Consider the following 25493-nt stretch of genomic DNA (forward strand, 5'->3'; position numbering starts at 1 on the left):
ACACCTTATGTTCCATAATTCCAAAAAGAAGAGGAAATTATAAACATTATGAAAATTAGAAGAATTGCCTACTCTCATCATGCTAAGAGCTTATACCTTTTGTTTTTTTGTTTTGTTTTAAACAAAGGGATGGAGAAGAGAACACATGTTCCATGCTTTTTTTCCCTCTTCCTTTCCGAAGTAGTAGTGAATGGGTTGGATTGCTGATCTCACAGTTAAAAAAACTAGATCAAGGTATCAAGGTTTTGACTGGTTTGCTGATAGTAAACTGAGAGAAGGATGGTGTTTCCCTGTTCTAGCATCAAACAGACTGAGAAAACCACCTAGTACTTCTTAGGTGTAAATGATTTTGGCAAGGAAACCTATTGTGGCTTTTATGCATGTTAGACACCTAAAAGTATTCTATTTTTATTTCTAAAAGAAGACAAGCAAAGTTCAAGTCTAAAGTCAAACTTAAGTGAAGAGCAGAAGCCAGGGCCAATAAAATAAATGGGCTTCGTGTAATCACCCAACAAAGAGTGGTATAAAGAATGACAGCAGGCTTTGGCAAGCACATGGATCTATCCACATGAGCAGAAATCAAATGCTGCTAAAAATTTTAGAAAAACAGAGAGATTGAAAAGAAGCATTAAAAAAACCAATCAGGACTAAAAAGCATACACATGCAATGCTACTAGGAGTGTTTACATCACAGACGTGGCAATTCATTTTGTGATTTGCAGTCTTACTTCCTTCTGTAGAGTCTACAGGATGCTCCACTTTGCCCAAAACATTGACAAGATGACATCTGTCTATAGCTTATGTTAAGAGAATTTTTTTAAAAAAACACTTTCAGGATTAAGGCTGGTTACAACTCTGACACTGATAACAAAACAGGGAACATGTCACCTTGCCTAACTAAACACTGTATTTGAAGCCAAGATCCTTTGCTTGTGACACTCTCCCAGCTTGGCCAGCCCATGCAGGCTGGGCTCTGGGCAGGATCCCAAGGCAGGGGAGGTGCTGCTCGGCCAGCGCTCGGGGCGGCTCGAGGGCACTGGGGCTCTTGGCAAACTGGCAGCTCGAACAGTGGGGCTGAGGTGGTTCAGGCAGCAGCTGACAGAACTGGATCATGGTTTCAAACTAAGCCTCTCCTGAATGCTATCAAAGTCCTGCTCTTGGTACTGAAGTCCTTAATTTTGGTCTCATTTTAGACTGAGGAGATGTCTCACCTGCAGTGGACCTGCTCTCTGATGGCACAATTCCAGGTCAGCATTAACATGACTGGTAGAAAGTTCAGTTATGCTGAAATGAATCTTGCTAGCACTGAAAACCCTGATAAAGAGCAAAGTCAGAAGTTGCTCTGAATGTGTGCTTTTCCTCAGTTGTCATCAAGTGATAAAATAGCCCTAATTTTCTGAAATCCTATCCTTCAGTTTCACAGCATTTCTTGCTTTCCCTAGCAAAATAAGAAAGTCATATGAGCTGACTACCTTCTTGAGATTAAAAAAAAAAATAAAATTCAAGTCTAAATGATTAGACATATTTGGCTAATTTGCTCTCTCTGACCTAATTCCCAACTGTGTTCCTCAGTTCCTGGACTATGAAAACTTTCAGTTCTAAATGTGTGTGGGTTTTTTTATTTCTTTGCTCCTAGGAGCTGGATTTTCCTTATTCTGTTTTTTTCTAAGTATGCTTATTAGCCTTCAAGGGCATACTCATTTTATTACATGAAATGTCATTTTATTTTTACTCAGTTCTCTAGTTAATGTCCTTTATTACAAAAATATTGCTGACTACAGATCCCAAAGATGAATGTTTGCTGATAACCAAAAAGACAAGCTACTGTAAAAAATTGTCCACAATGAGTGATTAAATTATGCAAAGAACTTTTGCCTCCCCTCCTGCTCTCACAGGATGCTTCCAGCTGAAAGGCTGTCACTAATCCCTCCATATTCCAGCTTCTTCCCTGACCTATCCTACAGGGTTCTGTCATCCTCTGACTTCTCCATGGAGCATCCAGCCTGAGGTCCCACTGCCTATCAGAACAGGCAGCTTATTCCCATGTACACATGCTTCAAGCATGGGTGGCAACAATTAGCAAGTTACTACAGTAGCATTTAATGTAAACAGCAAATGAGGCACAGTAGCAAGCACCATCACAGACAAAAAAGACCAAAAACACCGTAAAGCTACCACCTTGGACCATGCTGACAGCCAGCTCTCCACTTCAGCAGAGAATCACAGCTACATTATGATCCAAACTACAACTGGGGCTCTGCTCACTCTTCTCCTAAACGTTTGTGCTCATCCCCAGCTGGCTGCCCCCAGTTTACCTGGCAAACCACAGAGCAGTTTCACCAGGGATAACAATGGCTACCAATAGAGGCTGCAAGAGGAGGAACAATGCTGGCAGTTTAGTTTTTAAAGAGCTCCTCAGCTTCCTGCTCCCATCCCAGCCCTTTACAGTAGTGGTGAGGTTTGGAAGAGAGTGAAGAAGCAAGGGAGACCTGGAGGCTGCAGCCCTCAGCCAGATCCCTCCCACCCCTTTTTGCTCATCCTTCAGCTCTGGTGTGGCCTTTGGGATTCCTCAAGGGAAAAGCACCAATGGACAAATTATCAGTGGACAGGCACAGCATTAACGAAGGGGGTAGGGGGAGGGAGGAGAAGAGAAAAGGATCAGTGACACGGATTCGAGGAACAAACACTCTTGATCCACAGACCTCCTTCACTGGGTGAAGACCTACAGAAGAGCTCACAGAGCCTAGGATTTTGTGAGGAAAACTCAGACACAGAAAAATATGGACTTTGATCGGGCAGTCTGAGTAGGACAGACTATGAGTGACTCTTAACAGTCATCCATCTTGATCCAATGAAAGGCAACTTTAAAACAGAGGCAGGACAAACCTTACTTGAAGTCCAAAAGTCCTGCACAGATGTGTTTAATAAGGGATAGAATCACAGCCATAAAAGACCACACTGCAAATCATTTCTCTGGTAAAGAGAAGATACAAACACCAGAGACTAATGTTCATGTACAACAGACAGACAGGAAACAAGGTTATGAGATACATCAGGTCTAATCACAACTCTCACAACCAATTTCCCTAAACTCAATATCATTGATGCCAAAATCTCCCTGTACACTCATGACCAAATCCTCAGAGTTTTTGTTCTTGTAGAATAGCAGCTGCATGACTGTCAAGACTTTGCTAAGAACCACCGTGCTGAGAAACCTGATAACTGTTTAGTTCATCAGCTTCTTTAAAATAAAAATTTGTTATAGCTTGATATTTAAAATATATTACCTAAGACAGTTGGGTAACTAGTTCTGTATACCACATAACAAGGAGAGCACAAAAGTCTGGCTCTATAACTTTTCTCCTTCTTCTCTTCTACCTGCAAGCCCTCCCATTCCCTCTGTGACCAACACACACCCAAGATGATTACAAGAACAGATGAGGTTCATTTCTTTTTCATCTGGCATAAGAAAATGCAAGAGATGAAAAATACCAAAGCCTCTTGACTGACCTAAACAAGTGCCACTGTCAAAGCAATGCTGGCTTACACAGAAAGAGAGCTTTCTGTTCCCAGCAAAATACCACAATGAGAGCAGTGCTGATAATTAGTGATTTTTGATCCCTAGTATTATTGTATGAAAATTAACTGTCTGTAATGCTTCTCTCTGACATGATTTAGACAAACGGCTGACAAAATCTTCCTCACTTGTACCCAAAACACAGCTTTGTTCAGGATTTTATTATCACTGAAATGTTTTTCCAACTTAGAACCTCAGTTACGTTGCAGGATAGAAAAAATGCTCGAATGACAGCAGGTCCATTCAAAGAAGCAGATGACTGGACATTTTTTACAATCAGAAGAGAAATCTGTATAGAGACATCTCCCAGCTAGTCCTAACTCTATTAAAAAGTTCAAATGTATAAAATATAATGCTCAGAAAGTTCTCTCTGAAACTCCCCTATGATGCTGAGAAAATAAAATCAATTCATATTGCTCTGAAATCCTATTTTTGCCACTGCTGACATCCCAAACTTTATCAACAAGAAGACTACAAAATCCTCACCCTGGTCCTCATTTCCAGCAGAGAGGCTCACAGCCCAGTCAAGTAACACAGCAATAATCTCTCTTCCACTGAGAATACTTTTATTCACAAGGCAAAAATTGGAGTTAGACTTTTAGGTAGTGGGCAAGGCACTCGCAAAGTGAGCAAATCTATTTTTGCTCATAGAACTAATTTAATGTTTAAGTGCAACAAAAACACTAAATTAGCCATGAAGATCATGCATATCCAACGGCTCTCACCAGACATGACTGTGACCCAGGCCTCTAAATACAGAAATATTTCAGTCATAAGGAATCAACTCTATTATTTTCTGCTTCATCAGATATGATGTTTCCTTTTGACCAGCCATAGAAATATAATTTCCATTATAATAATTAAACATTTATTAAAATACTATATATTTAGGAGTTAATATATGGTCTCTCTCAGTAATAAAATATGGAATACTCTTTTTACCTATGCTATTTAGACCTCAAAACTTAAAGGAAAAACATTCATGCTGAAAATAGATCAATGTACAGCACTAGGTCAGAAATAGCATCTCTTGATTAAAACCCCAAGAACTTGCTGTGAAACTGTACATTGATTAACAATTCACTTTTTCCTTTCATCCACATATTTTGTTTTCAACATCTGGCAGTGAGTGGAATACAAACCCAGATTATCTGACACTGAAGCAAGCCTAGCAGCCTCAGTGTGTTTGTGACAGTCCATCCTTTTGGCAGACTCCAGGTCCTGTCTTTCAGAGACAGATTGCTCTGTGTCTTGGGTCATTTCTTACGCATGCGGGGCACAGTAGAATGTCACACTGCAGTCCTGGGTATTTCATGCCTGGTACTTCATGCAGTTTCCTCTTTGCAAGTCTCCATGTTTGTCTCAGTGAGGCATATGCACACACTTCCAAACAAATAAGCTGTGTTTTCAAAAAGATAATAAATATGAGATATAGAAACCTACATGTTGTTAGAAGAAATGGCTAACACAGGCAAAAGAAATTCCCAGTAAAGGTATGATGTTCTGAATATTCATGTGAACATTTTAACTTATCAAATATTAGCTGTTCACATTAACATTTGGGATATTTATTTTGTCACAAGTATGTTTTTCTCTATGGATGAACAGGAAAGCAAGCACACGGATAAAAGGCTGAAGGCTGAACTTGAGCTTTACATTGTTATGGTCTGTCCATGTCCAGTGTAGATTCTGACAGTAATGACAAGGACACCTACCTGCAGTCGTCTCCGCCGGCACTGACCACGTATCTGTCTCCACTTGTGAATCGAATATTAGTTAAGTGGGCAGAGTGACCTAAAAATCGTTTGTGTTTTGCCTGAAAAAAACCCCAAACAACAACAGAATGAGAGTCTAAATATTCTGCACCCTCCTAAACCAAAGAAGGCGTGCATGTTTTTATCTACCTTTTTATTGCCTCACATATTTATATAACGTTCAAAAGTTACATAGATTATCAAATGTGAAAGATCTCCTGAAGGAGACCTACTATTGAGCTGCAGTGCAGATTAAATTATCAGCCAGTAAGAGTGCACTTGCAAATTGGAAAGAATGCTCAAGCTAATGCAATAATATTGAATACATCTTGTCACATGACTAACTTCCAAGTTTTGTGTAAAATTCCTCACACTGAAAAAGAAATATTTTCATTGCAATTGTGTGAGCAGTTTACCCTGTGCAGTCTCAAATCTTGAAAATTAACAGTGAAAACAAATTAAAAAGACATTATAAATTAAAATTATAAAAAAACAGTGAAACTATTTAACAGTGTTAGTGAAAAACCTGTAAACTCTTCATCTGTGAAGATACACAGATGAGACTAAAATCACCAGCTATCTTCCTCATCTGTCGAATGGATCAGAGACGAGGAAATCACTAAGGGCTTTGAGATTTTCATTAAGCAGGCACTATGCTAAAGCAGACTGGCAGACAATATCAACAGTAGTTGAACTCTTGCATAAAATGGTAGGGAAACTCTGATGCACATGAGAGTATAGAGCTAAGGAGCTATTAAAAAGCTACAGATTTAGAGAAGAAAATATTTTCATCATATGTCTTCTAGAGAAACAAGACAAGATCCTAGTATCAACAGTACTTGCTGTTGTAACCATTCAAAAACTCGTTCTTACAAATTTTTCAGGACATGGAAAGTCAAACAGTTTGACCATGCCAAAATCATCGCCTGTTACGAGATTGATTCCCGAGTGAGAGACACAAGCACAGTTCACATCAGCTTTTTCAGCGTGCCTGGACCAGATTCCAATTACTTCATCCCCTAGAACACTGAAACAGAAGACCAAGAAATTCTTTTGAAAACCACTGCAAAAACAAGAGTCAGGAAATAGAAAGCTGATCTCATATTCTAACTGGTTCTATAAAAATGCAATGTTTACATTTCATTCTCACACATGCACACCTTATATAGCTTTTATTCTGTAATTAATTTTTGAATCATTCCATAATTGTCCCTGAAACTGATTCAGTGATAAAATTCCCAAAATAATGTGGCCCACAGCAATGTGAGAGAACCAGAAGTGAAATCAATAGTACTATTTTCCAGTGAGGCATTTGCAAAAATAAAAGAAAAACAAAACAAAACAAAGGACAATTAGAAATAGAACACCATGGCATAAGCCTTAGATGAATAAGCTTCAGCTTTTGGAAAATAAAAAAAAAATATTCTCTAGTGTATATAACTATATTCTGTTGCTTCTGTTGTGTTTTCATATCAGTCGAAAGAAAAGTTTTTCTGAGTCCAATGAAGATTCATCGTTATAACCAGAGAAAGAAAAATTGCCCTGCACTGCCCTGAAAACATAATTATTTTAAGAGTCCAGAAAACTTCCTTTGCAAAACCTTTTAAAAGGGCTTTTATTCAGCTCTGCTTACAAGGTATATGCACACTTCCAGGAATGCACAGAAACAAGAAATTTATCATTTGCTAATAAGTGAATGATTTGGGATTTTTTCTGTGATTCTTTCCCCCCAATTCAGGGCACAGAACACTACATGAAAAAAGGCACGATTTACATCAGATATACTGAATTGGATCACGAAATATCAGTTTCGTGGTTTTGTCTCAAAAAGATGACAAAAATTGATTACCCAAACAAAAACCAGAAATCTATCAAAATAAATCTTGCAGAGCCCTTTAAAAGCTTATAGTTTTATTTGTATGGCAGCTAATAGTCAGGATTATAATTGTTTAAAGTGGTTCAAATGTGGAAAAATTTCAAGTATTTATTCTCAGTTTTTGTCTGAGGGTGATAATTAGAGAACAACAATTAAAAGGATGCAACAGAGACTGAAAAAGGGCACAGAAAGTCAGATTTTCATAGAATAAAAACCCAAATTATTTAACTGCAAAATAAAAAATAAAATATGGTATTATATTTCATGTAGTATCTTGAGAGAAATATAATAACTTTAAAGGTATTTAAAAGTACTTTTGCATCCCTTCTAATATGCAAATGTTAATAGCAACTTATACAGATACCATAAGTGTGGTATTGTAAATAAACTTGAATTACCCTAGTTGTGTATTGTCTTTTCATGTTTGGAGCTGTACTCTCATCACTATTTTGATAAACAGCCCCTGTGTACTGAGAGAATCTGCCCTGTGCTGCCTTTTGCTGTGCTGTGTTTAGGGAAGCTGCTGCCAGAGCAGACATTGAAAGAAAATATCTGACTGAAGGGATTAAATATGCTTTTAAATAGTAGGTGCTTCTCCTGGAAGTTCCAGGTGTTTTAACAGGTGTAAATAGATGAAACATTTACCTTGTCCAAGTAGCCCATGTTATTCTGTCAATCACAGCCTGGTCCACAAGCTGCTTTCCTGAAGGCACTTCATACACTTGCCTTTTGTAAGACCCCGTAGAGACCTTTGAGGTGACCACAGAGAATTTACAATACATTAACTGGTTTCAAAATATGAAAGTATAATTCCAGAGGGCTTTGAAAAGCATTTTTGTGACAGTTACTTTTTACTCTAGAAAATAACAGCTATTGAGAAAACTTAGTCAATGAGTTGAAAATTCTCAGAAATCTAGACAAGCATAAAAAAATAGTGGGAAAGCATAAGAAATCTTAACATTTAAATGTCTAATTAGTAAAAAATAACTGAAGCAACTCACATTCTGCACATATGTGTTAGTGTGTGAATATATACAAATAAAGCAAAATAAATTCCTATCTTTAAAATGGACATAAAGGTGTTCTTCTTGAGCTGTAAATATTGATATGATAATGAGAGAAGCTTATTTCTCTTTTCAGATGCAAATAAAATATAGAAAGCATGTTATATTTACTTCATTTCTGTTTTAAGAAATGTATTAAGCCCTCCTATAGTTGGAAGTTGCAACACCATGATTTTGGTGCTGCTCCACAAAGTCTAGCACTAAAAAGACATGTAATGCCATCATGAAGGTCAGGGAGATGAAGAATTCATAGGTCCCCAGGTCCTGCAGAATGACAGACTGTACTCCTCCCTCTTTTAAGATAGCCCATCAGCATCAGGGGTAAAAAAAGCTGGGAAACACACCACAGGAGGTTTGAAATCTGCCTCTCATGTCTTTGTTTATTTTCTGTATTTGATCTCCAGGAAAACTATTCAAAACTAAAGGCATCCACTTGCCACTACAACAAAGTAAGTCTAATGACAGCATTATACTCCAACACTTAGTTACGAAACTTAGAAGTTGCAAGGAGAATACTTGCAGAGTATCTGTCACGAGTATGTTTTCGATTCAATACCTTGAACAATTAATGACTGATACCTGGAGATAAGAGCTATCAGCAGAGAAGTCCATCTGGATCACAAAACTTGGGATATCTTTGCAATAGCTGATTCGATTTAGCGTGGGACCCAGAGTCAGATCATAAAAATCCACTGCATTCTCACTGGAACCAACTGCTAGGTAACGAGAATCTGGGCTAAACCTGAACAGATAAAAGGGTTTCATGAACACAGGTTGGCACTTACAACAGATTATAATATTTAAGAAGTACAGAAATGTGCATTTCAAGTATCTGCTATCCAGAACTAGAGGGAGGCAGAGTATTCAGTCTGCTAAGCAAAATAACTTTAGAAATTAAATTTTCAGGGAATGCATATCCAGCAGAAGGTGGCAATTATTTTGGTACAGATTACACTTGTAAGTGAACTGGGTACATCTCTTGAATAACTCTGCTCATTATCTGATTTCATGACCATCTCATAGTCTAACAGCTTGTGACGTCCTCCTGGATGACACACTGACTCCCTGATGCTATACCTACAAGGTTAAAAACTGGAAAACTGAAGTGTTGTAACTGAAGAAAAGCCAGAGTTCCTAGATGAAATGTACTGAATAAAAAGGTGTAAATCAAACCTTTTGTTTGCCCAATGTATCTTTGCACACTTGTTTCTTTCTTCCAGTTTTCCTTTGAAGTCTTGAAACTCAGTAGCTTCCTGAGCTAAATCCCTCAAAGCCACTTCTGTGTTACTAGGGAAGTTTCTTTATTTCCGTTCTCTCTGAAACATACCTTGGGACAGCTTTCCAACTCGAGCAACCCTCTAACTTCTATCAGAACTCTCCTGCAAGGTCTCTCTTTGCTTTTGTTTCTCTCTCATCACACTTTGCTCTCCAAAACTTTCCTTAGCTGATTACGACCAATTTATCTCACAGAAGAAACAGTCTGTTCCTCCACTCAGGAAACAGAGGCAAAGTTTTACTTCTAACTCCTTTCTAATAAACACAACAAACAGCAAACTGACAGACTGGCATTTCCGTTATCTCTCACACTCCAGTCTTCATCTGTAAGTTTCTAATCTCATTTTACCTCCTACAAATCCCTTCCCTTGAGCGTGTCGACTGCACCACACCCTCAGTGTCACTGGCAAACCTGCTGAGGGCACCAATCCCACTGTCCCTGCTGCCACCAAGATGTCAAACAGTGCCACTCCCAACACCAGCCCCAGGGAACACCACTCCTCACTGGCGTCCACACCATCAGTTGTTTTGACTGATGCTATCTCTCATCTTCATGTACCTCCTCTTTCTTTTTTTATTCCTGGTACCAGAATAATCACACAAACTCCACAATTTGTTCATTGATTCCAGCTCTCTGAAATTTCATTGCAATGTTCCTCAGAACAGAGAATTGTATTTAAAAAAAAAAAAAAATAATAAAAAATTAGGGATTTCTAGCATACCACAATACACCACAAATTATATTTTCTGACCTGATATCTTGAATTGCTGATCTTCTGTCCCTTTTTTTCCCCCAAATTTTCAGAGAGGTCACAAGCAGGATAATAAATTCTCCATTTTTCATGCCAATAGCTACCATATCACCTTCTGGGCTGTAACAAACAGTACGAGCTGCATGTCCTAAGCTGACTTTGTTCAGCATCTTCTGTGAAGAAAGAAAACCAGAATAGTAACTATTACTAATTGTCCATATTTTAAAAGCATCTTATGCTAATAGTTTGTTAACATGCTAACAGCATCAGATGGATTATTTTCAGAATACAGTAAAAAACAAGCTTCAAGTCTGCAACACCATCACAAGTCTATTTTTTTTTCCTAAACAAGTATTGTCTAACACCTACCTTTTCAGCAATATCCCAGAGTCTTACTGTGCCATCTTCTGCAGCAGAAAGGAAAAAATCTCTGGATGGATGTGTTGCTAGGCCCCAGATGGGTCCATCCATATGACCATTAATTAGAATGTTACATGCAGCATTTTTCTCTCCAACTTCAATTATTTCAGCATTTCTTGTCCCAACGAGAATTTTCCCCTTGAAAAATAGTGAAAGAATTATCTCTGATAAAATACATTAACCACTCATGATGAACAGTAATTAAATTATAACCTAGAGCTACAGTTCTGTCAAGAAAATTTGCTTAAGTCAAGTTATTAAATAATCAAAAGAAAAATTATTTTTTAAACTCCTCTGATTTATTAAAGTACAAAGCTCTGTAGACACCATGATGCTGGCTGAGTTACTGCTTGTCATTTGATATTTGATATCTGAAGTGTGAAAAGAAAATAGAAAAGAAATCCTTAATTAGTCTTTAATAAAAATATATATGGAATATTATCCTAAGAAAGACTGGGATCTCACAAAGCAGATGCTCTCCTGCCACAATATCAGGTGTAGTCACCTTCTAGCTTAGTTTCTAATTTCAAATACTAGCTATAATAAAAAGCAGAACTAATTTATCTGATATTTAGACATCAACCCACAAATTATAATAAAATTATAATTTAATAATTATAATAAAAGCTTTCTTTTAAAGACAGACTGCTTTGTTTACCTTGCCTCTGCAAACAGAGCGAACGCAGTCCGTCATTTGTCCTGTCTCCAGCCTGAAGGCACGACATCGCTTCAGCTCCTGGTCCCATAGCTTAACTGCTCCTCCTTCCTTTGAACTATGAAGACATCAGGAAGAACTATGAACATAACAGCTGGCACAAAAAGGTCAACTAACAGATGAAAGAACTACATTATTTAATGTACGGTACTGCAGATGAGGTATTTTAGTATGCTTTACATTGTTAAAGGTTCAATTTGACTGACCAGTTGATGTTAACATGCTGAGCCTCACAGCCCAGCAAGACACACTGATTCCAAGTCCTCACTGTCCTACTTTACAGAACAAGTGGAAAGACGGGTGCTGCTGAACTTAGTCTGAATGAGTAGCTCTGAGGGAATTTGTCTAGTCAAAAGAACAGTTAAGTGTGCAAACCACAATCTCAATAATCCGACAGGCAGAGGTTTTCAAATTATAGCTGAGAGAAACAGAAATGGTATGTATTTTACTTCTGTGAAATAAATGATAGAAGATTTTCACTTTCGTGAAAATGTCATTATTTTCACTGTTGTAAAATAAATTACACAGATACAGCAGAAAAACCACACAACTAATAGATTTTAATAATAAAAACACTAAGTATTTCCCTCCCACTGGCAAAAAACCCCTAGTATTTCAGTGCAGAACACTTTGAAATAAAATAAGTTTCTAAAAAGGAGATAATGTCTATTGAAACAGTGATAAATCTGGCATTTCTAGTTGAGCTGAGACATGTCTTATCTGTCTTCAATCTCCCCTAAAAGAAAGAAAAATACAAAGTTCCACAATATCGAGCTGCTTTGATTACTGAATAATCCTACAAAGAATTCAGAATGTTTAATCACAATTACTGATTTGTAGTAGTAGTAGTATTAATAAAAGGACTATTATGAATTCTAATTCATAATTAATAACTAATTATTCATTATAATTAATAATTAATAATTAATAATAATTATAACTATTTAAAATTTATACTCCTTGAAATAGTATTTTCTTTGCTTCCCACTAGCACTGTTTTGGCATATGATTGATCATTATACTCAGCAAGAAGATTTTACCAAAACAGGCTAGTGAACTACAACTAAGGCAGAAAAAAGCATGCAGTCTTTCTAAATGAAAATCTGTTTTGCATACTGTCAATACTTCATTTTCCCATAGGAGATTAACTCTGGGTTCTTATTGTTATTTGTTACTATTTGTTTCAGGTCAAATACTAATTATTAAGAGCCTCTGAAGCTAAGTGGTAGAGAGAATAGCCTCCAAATAAAATAACAACACTTATAAATAGTAGAAGGAAATATTTTAAACACAGAAGTAAGTTTTCAGTTGGGTATGAAAAGATAAGTGGCCTGTGTGCTGCAAAATGGGGCACTATCATGTCATCAGATGGACTATATTACAGCTGAAGCATTTTCTTATAACTAGGAAGGCACTAAAAAAATTAAAATGCTGGAGGAGATATTTTGCTTGCAACCCCAGAAACAAAGAACCTTGCTGTACCTTAGATTTCAGAGAAGACAGCTTGCCTCTGCCATCGTAACTAAGCAGATCTTTCCTTTGAAAAAAGTTGTGCATCATACTGCTATGAAATATATCATTCACGTATTTAATCACAGCTGTGCAAATTACTTGGGTTAACAATCTCAGTACATTTTCAGTGAAAGAAGAAACCCAAGGACTAGGCAACTTTTTATTGCTTAAAGCTAAATGGGCATTGGAGCTAGAAAATCTATAAGACCCCTTCCAACCCTAACCATTCTAGGATTCTAAATTTCAGACTAAATGCTTTCTCTTATAATCAATGGGAAAAATAGCTAGTTGAAGCTCATATGGGGTTACCTGCACTTTGGAGTTGGTGGCTGCTCTTTTTCTTAACACCTATCAGGGATCTGAAAGGGACTACTCTTCTATATATAATGTTACAACAAGTGTTGATGGTATGAATCCAAACCGTTTTTAAAGAGTACATGTGCATGCAGAAAAAAAAGAAAAAAGAAGACTCACGGCCTTTCTTTGCCTCCTGTTACAATCAAACCATCCCTTAGTGTGGTGTACATGGTGAAAACAGGTCCGTTGTGAGCTTTGGCCACAATTCGTATCAACACATGATCTTTCCAAACACAAACATCTCCACTGATCGTACCTGTAAACGTCAAGTTATTCTGAAAAGGGGAAAAATATACTCATCATCTGATTCTGAGTAAGGTAGGAAGAAAAACATTCAGAAATAAACACCATTTGCATTTAGAGGCTAAATTGCTTTTATTTGCTGCTGCAGAAGAGGAAACTGTGGAAGAGACAATAAGGACCTCTAAGGACAAAACAATGAGCTACTAAATTCCTTCTTGAATTCTGAAAGCTGCTTTCTTGTAGCTTGAAGAAAATCACTGCCTTTCGTTTTCCAAGAAAAAAATGCAATAACTTAAGCTTCAGTCATGCAGCTATCAATGCTTTCAGCCCATGAGGTCTGCAACGTGTGGCAAAAAAAATAGAATACCACAGTAAATACTGACATTCTACACAAGTAGCCAATTTGCACCTCCTTGCTTTATATATTATGCTTGCAGTAATTTTTGAGGTTAGGTGAAGAGATTCACATGATTACAGTAATCTTTAGTTCAGGAAGAAAAGAGTTTGACTTTACTTAGAATTAAAAGCTCTCTGTTGTTTACTTGTGCTTCCTGCTCTTGAAAGGTAGTAAAAAATAAATTTAATTACCTCTGAAATTAAAGGGCTATTTATCAGGATTCCAACAGGAACTGGTTATTGAGCAAAACTGGTTTAGTAACTTAGATGAATCCTCAAATTCAGTATCATGTGTAGTATTATCATGTTTCAAGAGTATCAGTGCATTTGTACACATGTGGCACAAACACTTTCCTTGACTGAAGTGGATTGATGCTCTACATCCTTTTTTTAAGGGTGCGTGTATGTGGCTCTAAGTAAAAGAGGACTGGAAATGAAGTTGAGAGCAGATCCTCAGATCATCCTCACATCATAACTGTTGGGCTGTTTCCAACTTCTGTTTAGGGAGAGCTGAACCAGCTCCTTTGGAGACAAAATCAAGAAGAACACTCCTTGATTTTGTAGAAGAAGTAGTGTAGAAGGAGTCCCTACACTACTTCTTCTGTAGGGATCAGAAGAACTGCTCCCTACAGAAGCAGGGAGATCGCACCAGGTTTGGCTTTATTCAGTTTGCACAGCTTTTCACAAAACCCCTGAAAGCTCTGCATCCTCAACCCTCATACAAAACTTCAGCCATACAGCATACAGCCTAATTCTCACACTAAGAACCTGTCTCTTCATAAGAAAGTTTACAGAGGTTTCCCAAACCCCTGACTAATGCCTGGGCTGGACATCAATAACAGTTATCATTTGGAAAATTTCTTGGTTTTTTTGTAAGACCTTCATCTAAATCAGGCAGACAACACTGTGAAAGAGATATAGTGCAGCAAAAAAAGGAAACCACAGCCCGGTTAGAGTTTCAAAAATCAAAATTGGTGTAAATTCAGTTTGGACCCAACCAGCAGATGGTCAAACAGGACAGAAATGCAGGCAACCAAAGCAAAGGACCACTTCAGATATGAGTACTGCTCATGCAGTGCAATTCCAGACCAGCAGTACTGTGGAACTTAGTAAGATGGCCTGCACACGTCCAAAAACCCCCACGGCAAAAGAAACCCCTAATGCAGTTGTCTAGCAGTGTCCAACATTAACGAATGCCCCAGGATAATGCTGCGCTCTGATCACCCATGAGCAGTAGCACATACAGATTACAAAACAATCACCTCCGGGTGGGCATAAAATCAGCCTCATTTCTACTCTTTGGTTCCTGCAGTCTAGACTCAGCTTTGTTTTACCTGGATTAAATAACAAGCAGTGTGTTATCAGTTCAAAACATCTATGTTTGTTTCACCAGAAAACATACCAATCCCGTAGTCTCATCCTTTCTGTTCTAAAGAAAGCTGTTACTTGTTCTAACTAGCGCATAAGTACTAGGAATGCTAAACTCAGTCTAACAAAACAACTGATATACTCATCAGCAGGTTACAAAAGTCTCACTGAACTGAATAAAAGCAGAAGGGTAAAAAAAAGCTTGTTTTTATGAATTTTGAGGTGGTTTGTTGAAGTACGTACCGCTCCAAAAGCTACAGAAAGCATCGTCTGCATGCGGGCATCTTCTATGGAGCTCAGCAGCCCTTTTTTACTGAGGAGAGCTCTTCCAGCCAGTGTCCAGAACCTGACATGTTTTACTCCCACAGAAACAAACTGTGTATCTGAATCTGGCCGGAATTCTGCTACAAATATACGCTGGTTATGACCAGCCCGGCTGGCAATTTTGGCACCTGGCAGAAAGAAAATGGACATTTTGAATTTTCTGAGAAAAATACACATTTCTGGTTTAAAACTGTAAAAATAATTTTGACACATATGAAGATTCTTCAGTTGGGATCCTTACCTGCCATTCTGAATGTGTATCAACCCTTAAGATGAACACAGGCATGTTCTGACCACACATCCTTCATCCTACCTAAGATTGTATAAATACACACCTGACATTGCATCCATCCCCACAGAATCTATCAGACCAGCTGTGAAATATCACTTTTTATTAACTTAATAACTGATCTTTAAAATTCTGAGAGTTGCTAGTTGATCAACAGCAACCCCCAAAGAGAGAGGAAGTAAACCTCTAAGACTAGAGAATCAAATCCATAATCTGGGCATGGCTTTGCCAGGCAGAAAGGAGATGAGGAAAGGAGCTCAAATCTCTTTAGCCTAAGTTAGGAATACAGATTAAAGCTGATCTGAAAACATGTAGTATAGCTCAAGGCACAAATCATATGCATAGAGGAGTTGTTCTTGCGCCCCATTTCTGCAATTTACAACTTTTGGGAATAATTTTAAGAGTATGACAACCTAGTCAGTAATCAGATTTTAGAGAAGAATAAAGTAATGATAATGATAATGATAATAATGATAATGATAATAATGATAATAATGATGAAAATTTTTTTAAAAAGAAAACCTTACATTATTCTCACTGGAAATCAGTGAACTATCTTGATCTTTACACAATAGTTTCAGTGGAGATATATTTAGCAGTCACTAGAACAGGTAAACGCATCTATTTTAGATCTTGTTGCACGGAGCATAGTGCACAGCATTTATTGTAATAACTTTTGATCTCTTGGCCGATGCTTTAATGTTACGATTGCTCTTGAGTCAAGGAGACATATCTCTAACAGTGTAAACACCTTCTACAAAACCAATCTCTTTCCTACCTTCCTGCCACTTCCAAATGGTAATGGTATGTTCGGGATCCAGCCCTACGGACAGCAGCAGTTTGCCAGTGGCACTGAAACTGACTGAGCAAACGCCCTTGGAATGGTAGCACCGCAGTACCGACAGCGTCTGCTTGTTCATCGCATCCCACACGTGAATAGAAGGAGCTGTAGCTAGACAAATATAAAAACATGACATTAGTATTCATTTTGAAAATGTGTGACAATTTGCTTATTGAAGCAGTTACTACTTTTTAATGAGCACTTCCCAAAAATTACTGTGATCAGATGGGGGGAAAAAGGAAAGAAAAGAAAGGAGATTTTGGCCTCCCTTTGGAAACCAATTTATGACAAACAGTATCATTAGGTTGGATGAACAAGTTGGCCTCATTATATTACCAGAGATGTTAACTTGTAGCTTAATTTGGTATGGGACTTGTGAAGCACCAACAGAAGTTCTAAAAGCAAGGTGTCTTCTCCTGTTTTTCTCTAAGTAAGACATTGAGCAGCATGTTAACTCAAAAAGCTTCATAAAGCTGCTTATCAAGAATGTAACTTCTACATGGGGCTTTTGGACAACTGATAACTACAGAGAAATCAGTTTACAGTGACGGGCCAAAATCTCCTTTCTACAAGATGGCCACCTGTCTGAAATGCCTGCCCTCTTAGGAGAACATCAGCCCAACCGTCGGCTTGCTTACCCATGCAGAAGAACATCGGTGTTTCGTCTGCATTGTTCAGACTGCAAGCTCTCTGCAGTAAAAGCTGTCTCTCCACGCTACTAATTTATGTGATTATCTCTACCATGATGACAGATGGTTTTTCCCCCAAAGCAATGCCTTCTCAAAAGACCCTGCAATCCATATATAGTTTACAATCTCTGAGCAGCATCTAAGGCATTTCCAGGACAGTAAGATTCTCAAACTTCTTCACTTCTTCTCTCTAATAAATTTGACTGCAGAGTCTGAAGGTTACTGGCACTTGTCATAGACTCAGATTCGCATAAACTAAATTCTCTTTCGGATTGATGCTTTGTGTTTCTAATCAGCTAAATCTAGGCCCTCAAAGGCATGCATGTGATGGGAAACAGTAGGCAAAAGGACTTAGGCAAAATTTCAGCCACATGAAACTCAGTTTTTGAGCACAATTTCACAGCTGTTCCAAAACAGTCATTAGAACCTACTTCCTCATTTCTTTTATTTCCCATTGGAATTTCCTTTCATGGCAGCAATATGGTGTAATCATTACCTTTTGAGAGTTATTACAGCATAGTATGGACATGCCATTAAAATAGAAAGAGTAGGAGATGACAGCAACAAGAACTTCCCAAAAATCGACAGCAAACTCCTTGCTGTTTTTATGGGAAGCTGAGGGAAGGGAAAGCTTTATTATGGCTCTGAACTGTTTTTCACTCTTCAACACTCCCCTTCGTAAAACTCTGTATTACCCTTGAATTGTGCACTTTTGGCCCAGTAACCTTGGCCAGAAGTTTTGAGTGGCAGACAAAAACTGTCACCTAGTTTTCCTGAATAAGAACTGATAAAATTTTTCAGAGCAAGGTCTGCAAGACAGAAAACACAGACTCTTAGGTCCTTCTGTGTGATGGAATCCTTCTGAAGGTCTCTGTCCTAACATTGAAGCCTGCCTTTGTACTCAACACTTTCACAAAAGAGATGTTCTAAGGTGTCATCTCCTTCTGGGAGCAGTTAGATAAAGGTATCATGGGCTGGCAGGACAGAAAAAATCTTTAGTCAGGTGGATCGAATCTATACCCAGTCATTAGGAAACTTTATTTGCCATTCCAGTCTAGTAAAAATATTATTGCTTCAAGAACTTCTGCATCATTGTAGACAACTGAAAATTGGAACTAAAAAAGCAAAAGTTGTTGGTGAGAAGGATGCCAAATAGCCATCAATAAATTTTAAGTAAAACTTTTCAACTTTCTAATGAAAGCAGGCAGCAGCTTGGATTCCAGACAAATGGTTCCAGAAAGAAAAAAAAAGTAAAGAGTGCTCATTTCAGGCAGTCACAACAGAATTTAGTAATATACACAAGCTCAAACTGAAGTTGCAGTAGGAAAAGGCACGTGACACAGGGCAAGTGTCCAGGCACCATACGCAGGACTAAAGATGTTCTTTCATATAAATATCCGTATCATCATTGCTTTTTTAAATACAGGTTAAAAGTGTGGGAAAAGGCACCTATATTCTTCCTCCCATCCTTAGAGCAAGCACCATTTGCCATATTTAAGAGAAGTCAACACACATTGAAGATGTCAACATACATTTGTTCTTACAGAACAAGCTTTAGATCCACATGAAAATTATTACACTTTCTAGTACACATGACCACACATTTATGCATCTCTGAAGATTCTTCACAAGACAGACAATTATGGCTGCTCAACAATGAATTCATTCACACATGATGGTGATGAGTTTTTAGAATTACAGTTGAAAAAAAAGTTTTAACAAAAAATATCTCAGTCCAGACTGTCAAAATGTCAAAGACCCAAAATTAAACTGACATCATAAAAAGCATTTTCGATCAGTGGTAATAACTGCATGACAATTGTACATACATGTGAAAGGTGATTAGTTTTTTCACTCAGTCACCTAGGCCTCCTCAATAGAATTTACCTTAGAAATGCATATTTAAAATCACACTCAATTGAAGGTCTAAACCAAATGTTGTTAGCCCCAACATGCCTACAAAACTGGCAAGCACACACAGGAATGCTACAGTAGCAGTATGTAATAGAACTCACTAATAACTAAGCAGCAAGAAGGGAATATGCTTCAACAAGAGTAGTTTTAAATGTGTTCTAACATTTTAATTTTTCTATATTTACAGTATGCTGAGCTGTTTTAACTTATATTCAGTCCTGACAGTAATATGACTGATGCACGGGGTTTAGTAAACTAAAAATGAATTCACATCACTTACGGCTCTATAAAGCTGCAGATGGCTACTAGATAGACTAACTACACCTGAAGATGTTAAAATTTTGTTTCCCTTACCTGACATATCTGCTGAGTCTCCTGTAATGGAAAAGCAGCAGAAAAATAATTAGATCAGAAATAAGGTAAATGCTAAAGAAAATATAAGCCACATTCAGTGTAATTTCTTAACACACACCTTGTTGTCATCTTTTTGAATTACAGCAGCACCAATACTGCTGTTAAAGATGAGCAATTACTGATAAAAGGAGGTCACATCAGAAATAAATCATAGAATGACTATACTGAATGAATGAATATATTTTGATTTCCATTTTGAGCTACAACACAAAAATCTAGTTTTGGTGTATGTTAGGTTTTCTCAGCCAAAGTAAATGAAAAGCATATTTTTTCATGTCATTGATATTTTAACAAATTAAGTAGGGGAAAAAATGCTAAGAAGTAGCATTTGAATACCTGAAGATCCAGTAAATCTTTTGAAGATTTAAATCATGATGGTGACACTATTTGTGCCAATTATATCAGCAGGAAAAGTAGCAGCAATTCAGTATGTTCTTTATAGAGTATATACACTCCTTAACATCAATTCAGAATCAAAAAATAAGCACTGTTTTAAGATATTTCACTTCCAGCTTATTTTAAATTCTCTTCTTAAAAGTATTTGTAGTTTTTAGGTGTCATCTGATTTGTCCCTGATTTGTATGCCTTAATTCACAGTTAAAATTGTTCTACTGCTAGTTGACACAGAAATGTTTATGAAAATAAAAGAAGGATTAAGTCCTGTGTTTTGTCTTGGGTAAGATGGACACTGCAGAAGAAAAATCTTCACAATTCTCCTTCACAGAAAGGCAAACAGGGCCAGATTAAGAAATATGATGCAAAAGCAAATTTTCAAAGACAATAAAACATTTGTAATTCCTGCAAATATTCTTTGCAATCAAACCATAAACAAAAATCTGCTGATGATTTTTTCCATTTAAATAATTTCCATTAAAATATGTTTAAAATTATGTGAGGGAAGAAACTCACCACGAAAGGAAGCTATTTTAGCTAAGCAGTTAGTATTATCAGTGAGTCAATTGTAATGTGAAATGCACCTAAAAATCCAAAAGACTCAGGAAAGCAGGTAATAAACTCTGCAGAACTGATTGGATTTACATGAAACCTCTAAAACAAACCTAAAGGAAAAAAAAAAAGCTATTTTGACTGAAATAAAGGGTTTTTTTGTATTCTATGCACTGAAGAAAATAAGGTGGGTTTGAATCTGTTGAGAACCAATGGAAGATATGAAAACTACAACAGATTGTAAGACTACAAAAATCACTATTCTACAAAATCGAGAAACAGCAATTCTACCAGCTATGTTAATGCAAAATGGGGTTTTTTTCTTTTTTTTTTTTTTAACCTGGTTTGTTCATAGATCTTAATGTCACTATGAAATATATTTATACATTTTCTCTCTAAATCTCCCTTTATCTGTAGGGAACCCATTAGGGTTTTGGTTCTGCCTGGAATATTACAGCTATATCATATCCAACCACCAAGTAGGTATTATAAATCTACCTGAGGAGGTAAAACCTACATAAGATTGACATGTATTTTAAGAAATGAAGGTTAGCTCTATTCTTTGGAAGGGCTATGACTCTTTGGAAGGTCTAACACAAGTTGATAGTTCAACACAGCCAGATTAATTTAATGGGGCTTACAATTTCAGAAAAAATAGTTTTGATAATACTCCAAACAGAAGATAAGTTTAATCTTTCATGCCTCAATATTTTTCGTCAACTTTATTCAATTGCACTCGAAGGAACATATAAAGAGGACAGGTAACTGAGTAACACTCGTACAAACGGAGATAGCATAATCAAATATTTTTGTGGTTTATCATGAATTTACAAGGCCCTGATTGCATGCTGTTATGTTAATTCTTTTTACAAAAATACAAACATACCTACTTGGCCAGTTGCCACTATGTTGGTAAACTTGGGGTGCTGATTCACAGTGAGGCACAAAATGTCATCGTTGTGTTCCTGGTAAAATGACTGAGAGCCTAAAAATAAGAAAAAAAAAAATCAAACCCTAGTTCAACTTTAATTAAAACATTTATACACGCATAGACATGGCTAACGTTTGAAAGTTTTATAATATTTATTAGAAAACAGCATTATGGTCATGTTGCATTTTGAAGCATGAAACCAGAAAACAGAAACTCTTAATTTTTTATCTTGACTTCAAGACACAGCACTCAGTAACTCCAAAGCATTCCCTCAAGTTTTCCACAGCACGTTGCTTAACTATCTCAGAAACAAATGGCATTGTATACTTTTTTAAAGGTCTAAGTTATCTAAACTCACTGGGTTATTGGGAAGGAATATAAGTGATACAGATGACTGAAAAGTAAACCAAATAAAAATATTAACTTGTTCTTAGAAAAAAAATAAATTACAATTACCCCATGATTCAGCTCTTTTAGTTTCTGTGATCATTTCAACATGCAAATTTCAGAAAGTTAATACCAAAAAATCCAAATCTTTACTTCCTTTAAAGTTCAGTCACCAGGAACATTTCAGTACACTTGTTTGCTTATGCAGCTATTATGAATATTTTCTGCAGACTGAATTTTTAGCAACAAATAATATTTTTCCACATACTTTTACAATGCTTAAAGCATATTAATTACTTTATAAACTGTAACTCCATGCATGCAAAGAAACATTTTCCCTCCAGCGGATTTTCTCCTACCTGTTGCCACATTATACAAGATCCCAATAGAAGCAGTGTGATAAATTACATCAGCACCATCATTCAAATAGTGCACATTGTTTCTGCAGTCCTTGCCTCGATACCCAAATACCAGCTCCAAAATTAGGTCCTAAAAAAGATAGTCACATCAATAGACACACAAAACCTTAAAGCAGTTATGAACCTCCCATTCTTCTGTAGGATTTAATTTTTTTAAATTATGTCCTTATGTTTTAAAGGAGTTTAACGACATCTCAAACCAACAGCAACTGAGCTCCTGCCTCCCCTGTCAGTTTACACAGCTGCTCATTCTTGTCACACACAGCAGTGTCACCCCTTCACACCTCTCAGGGGGATGCTGCAGAATGTGCGTATAATGCGCACACACATATATATACACACTGAAAGAGATACTTATACACATGCACATCAATAAATCAAGTGAAGTGAAGAATAAAGCTCTTTTAACGCAGGAGACACGAAGAAACAAAGAATGACAAACACTGGTCCACTATTTAATTCCAGCCAGCAACTAGAAACCTAACTTACAGCCTAAAACTTCTAGAGCACTGATGTGCTACACCAAATATTTTGCAGAATCAACAATATTTGGGTTGGTAAAGAACTGCATTTTCCAAGGTTAGATGAAATTTTTCCTGCAGATTAATCAAAAATTGGTATATTTATTTGCAATTGCCATGTGTTGAAAAAACATTTGGCAAAGCTAAACTCACCATTAATAGAATTTTTAAAATTATTTTTAAAACTCTTATCAGTGATGAATATAAAATGAAGTTTTTAAATAAATTCTAAGAACACTGGAATTAAAAATTGCTTAGTTTTATTAGCAACAATACACCCTTTAACAATCCAGTTATCTAAACAAGACATCCTGCTTTCTAGAGCCAGTTCTAAGGTTTCATTATTTCTAAGAATTTAATTATACTCCATTTCATTTGCAAGAAAAAGAAATATAGGAATTTTTTTTTATTTACAAGAAAAAATTCTCTCCCGCTTTTTCTGCTATTTACCCACTATTCACTATTTCCACCTTTGATATATTTCGAATGAAACAATCATTCAATGTGTTCACAGGTGTGTCAGTTTCTGGCAAAACAAAATCCTACAAGACAAGAAGAGCAACATTTTTCTTACCTCTATGGGTCTCTTTTTTTTCCCCACATTGTTTGTCTGAAGTTTCTCCGGCTGTGGCAATGCCCTACTAACTGGTGGTCTGAAATAAAGAACTGTGAATAAGAGAAGGCTGTCCGTCACCCATTCCATACTAACAGTACCTTCCAACTTGCTAATGCATAGGGAAATCTTATAGCCCTGGCATACTCAACTTACATTCATATTCATCTTTAAAAGAAATACCTCTGTCAAAGCAGAAAGACAAAACCAAAAAATCCTTTGTTTAACATATTAGGTTCTCTAACTCTTCAACAATCCATGGGACTAATGCAAAAGCTTGTTTTAAAATGACTGGCCACTTTTTAAATATTCTTAGCTTTTTCCAGCTATGTTTTCAAGGTACTTTCATCTTGTCTGCAGGAATTTTACTGAATAGAGGCTTACCTGATTCATCTAATAATGCCTCTTCCCACATGCCTCCAGCAGACCCCTAACTTTTCCTGCTTTTCTAATAGTTCATAAAGAACTCCAGACGCACCTGCCCATTCAGTGTTACATAACTGAAATGAGATATTGATCAAAGCTTATGTGGAAGTAAACCAAGACCATGCAAATGCAGGAGTAATAGCCATAACTCATGCTCCATTGTTCTGAATAGCCCAGATATAATTAAGAAATCTCAATTAGATATGTATAACAAATACCTATAACATCTTTCACATTACATTCAACTGTATCTATAGAAAGAATCACATAATCAAATAAGCTTTATATATTAAATATATGCAACCATTCTTAGTAATTTGCAGGAGCATTGATTCTACAGATACCGCATTTGTGGCTGTGATAACAGTCCTTTAAATTTGACCTTTAAGAGGAGCAATTTGTTTAAAAATAAATTCTATGTATAGATTCAGTGACATCCAGATTACTTAATCCAGTAGGCAGTGTAATAAACTAATATCAAACATAAAGCAATAGGTGTCTTTCATATTCCTTTTTAGTATGAAGTACTTCTAACTTCATGTCTGCTCTTGAGTGATGACTTTGATTCAAAATAATTACTATCTTTTCTCAGAACAATATGATTTGTTTGTACACTGTGTATTTTGAAGGTCAGTTGACAAGCATTTTTTTCAGTTAACCAAATAAAATACCATTTTCTTAGATTCATTTCTTCATTTTCCCTACCTAATTTTAATACAAAACCAGCTCACTCCAGAATGCTTCCAAAGAGAATATATTTTTAATTTCTGATTTGTCATGGACAACTCTGCAACAGTCTCATTACTGTTCTTCTAGAAATTACCAAAACACAGCATAAAAAGCCCTCCCTCCACTTATCAGCCTCACATTTGACACAGAGCACTCAAACCTCTCTTTCCTCCTCTCCTACACTGGCCCTAATTCACTTATGTCCCTGAAACACAGAGAGAAAAATGAGTTGGAGGGGGGAAAAAAAGCAGAAAAATGAAATACAGCAGAAGAACATATCTGAAGTCTGATGAAAGCAGTAAAAACTGAAAGGACATGGTTCTGATGGGTTATGTTTCCAGAACTGAGTATTTCTCTGTGGCTTGGTTCTAGAATGTGGTGGTTTTGTAACACTGGCTGCCTGTTAATCCCTTGTGATAGAATGGGAGAAGAGGTAAAACAATCTCACATTTTACAACTGCTTGAGAAGACCATCTATACTTAAATGCTCTACAGATACAAATACAGGTTGATATCATCCTCAAGTTATCATTAGAATACATTTACATTCATACATCACCACTCAACAGAATAAAGTGAATGTACATTGGTCAGGAAAACCTGACAACTTTCACTCAGCTGCATTATCTCACGGGTCACCTAAACAATTTATCTAAATATCTCTCCAGGAAAGACTAATTCTATATTGATCCAGAACAGTGGAACTGGAACACAAATTACAAGCACATTTGTATTCTCTTCC

At 36.7% G+C, this 25493-nt stretch overlaps 1 protein-coding gene across 2 annotated transcripts in view; it reads right to left on the bottom strand.

The window, feature by feature from the left end:
- Window positions 1-3306: 3306 nt before the first annotated feature.
- Window positions 3307-25493, bottom strand: part of EML5 (EMAP like 5) — a 95922-nt gene continuing 73735 nt past the window's right edge. For both annotated transcript variants that reach the window (XM_066188631.1, XM_066188630.1), the window contains 15 exons: window positions 23558-23636; window positions 22403-22532; window positions 21612-21710; window positions 19721-19741; window positions 16701-16874; window positions 15553-15761; window positions 13420-13577; window positions 11377-11491; window positions 10668-10856; window positions 10299-10471; window positions 8851-9013; window positions 7853-7956; window positions 6205-6358; window positions 5293-5393; window positions 3307-4976 (listed from right to left, as the gene is read on the bottom strand). In XM_066188631.1, coding sequence (XP_066044728.1) covers window positions 4940-4976; window positions 5293-5393; window positions 6205-6358; window positions 7853-7956; window positions 8851-9013; window positions 10299-10471; window positions 10668-10856; window positions 11377-11491; window positions 13420-13577; window positions 15553-15761; window positions 16701-16874; window positions 19721-19741; window positions 21612-21710; window positions 22403-22532; window positions 23558-23636 — 1906 coding nt within the window. In that variant the 3' untranslated portion in view covers window positions 3307-4939. The remainder of the gene's footprint in view (window positions 4977-5292; window positions 5394-6204; window positions 6359-7852; window positions 7957-8850; window positions 9014-10298; window positions 10472-10667; window positions 10857-11376; window positions 11492-13419; window positions 13578-15552; window positions 15762-16700; window positions 16875-19720; window positions 19742-21611; window positions 21711-22402; window positions 22533-23557; window positions 23637-25493) is intronic.

Source organism: Chamaea fasciata, unplaced genomic scaffold (assembly GCF_029207755.1).
Source record: "Chamaea fasciata isolate MVZ Bird 193981 ecotype frontalis unplaced genomic scaffold, bChaFas1.0.hap1 SCAF_7, whole genome shotgun sequence".
NCBI classification, from domain to species: domain Eukaryota; kingdom Metazoa; phylum Chordata; class Aves; order Passeriformes; family Sylviidae; genus Chamaea; species Chamaea fasciata.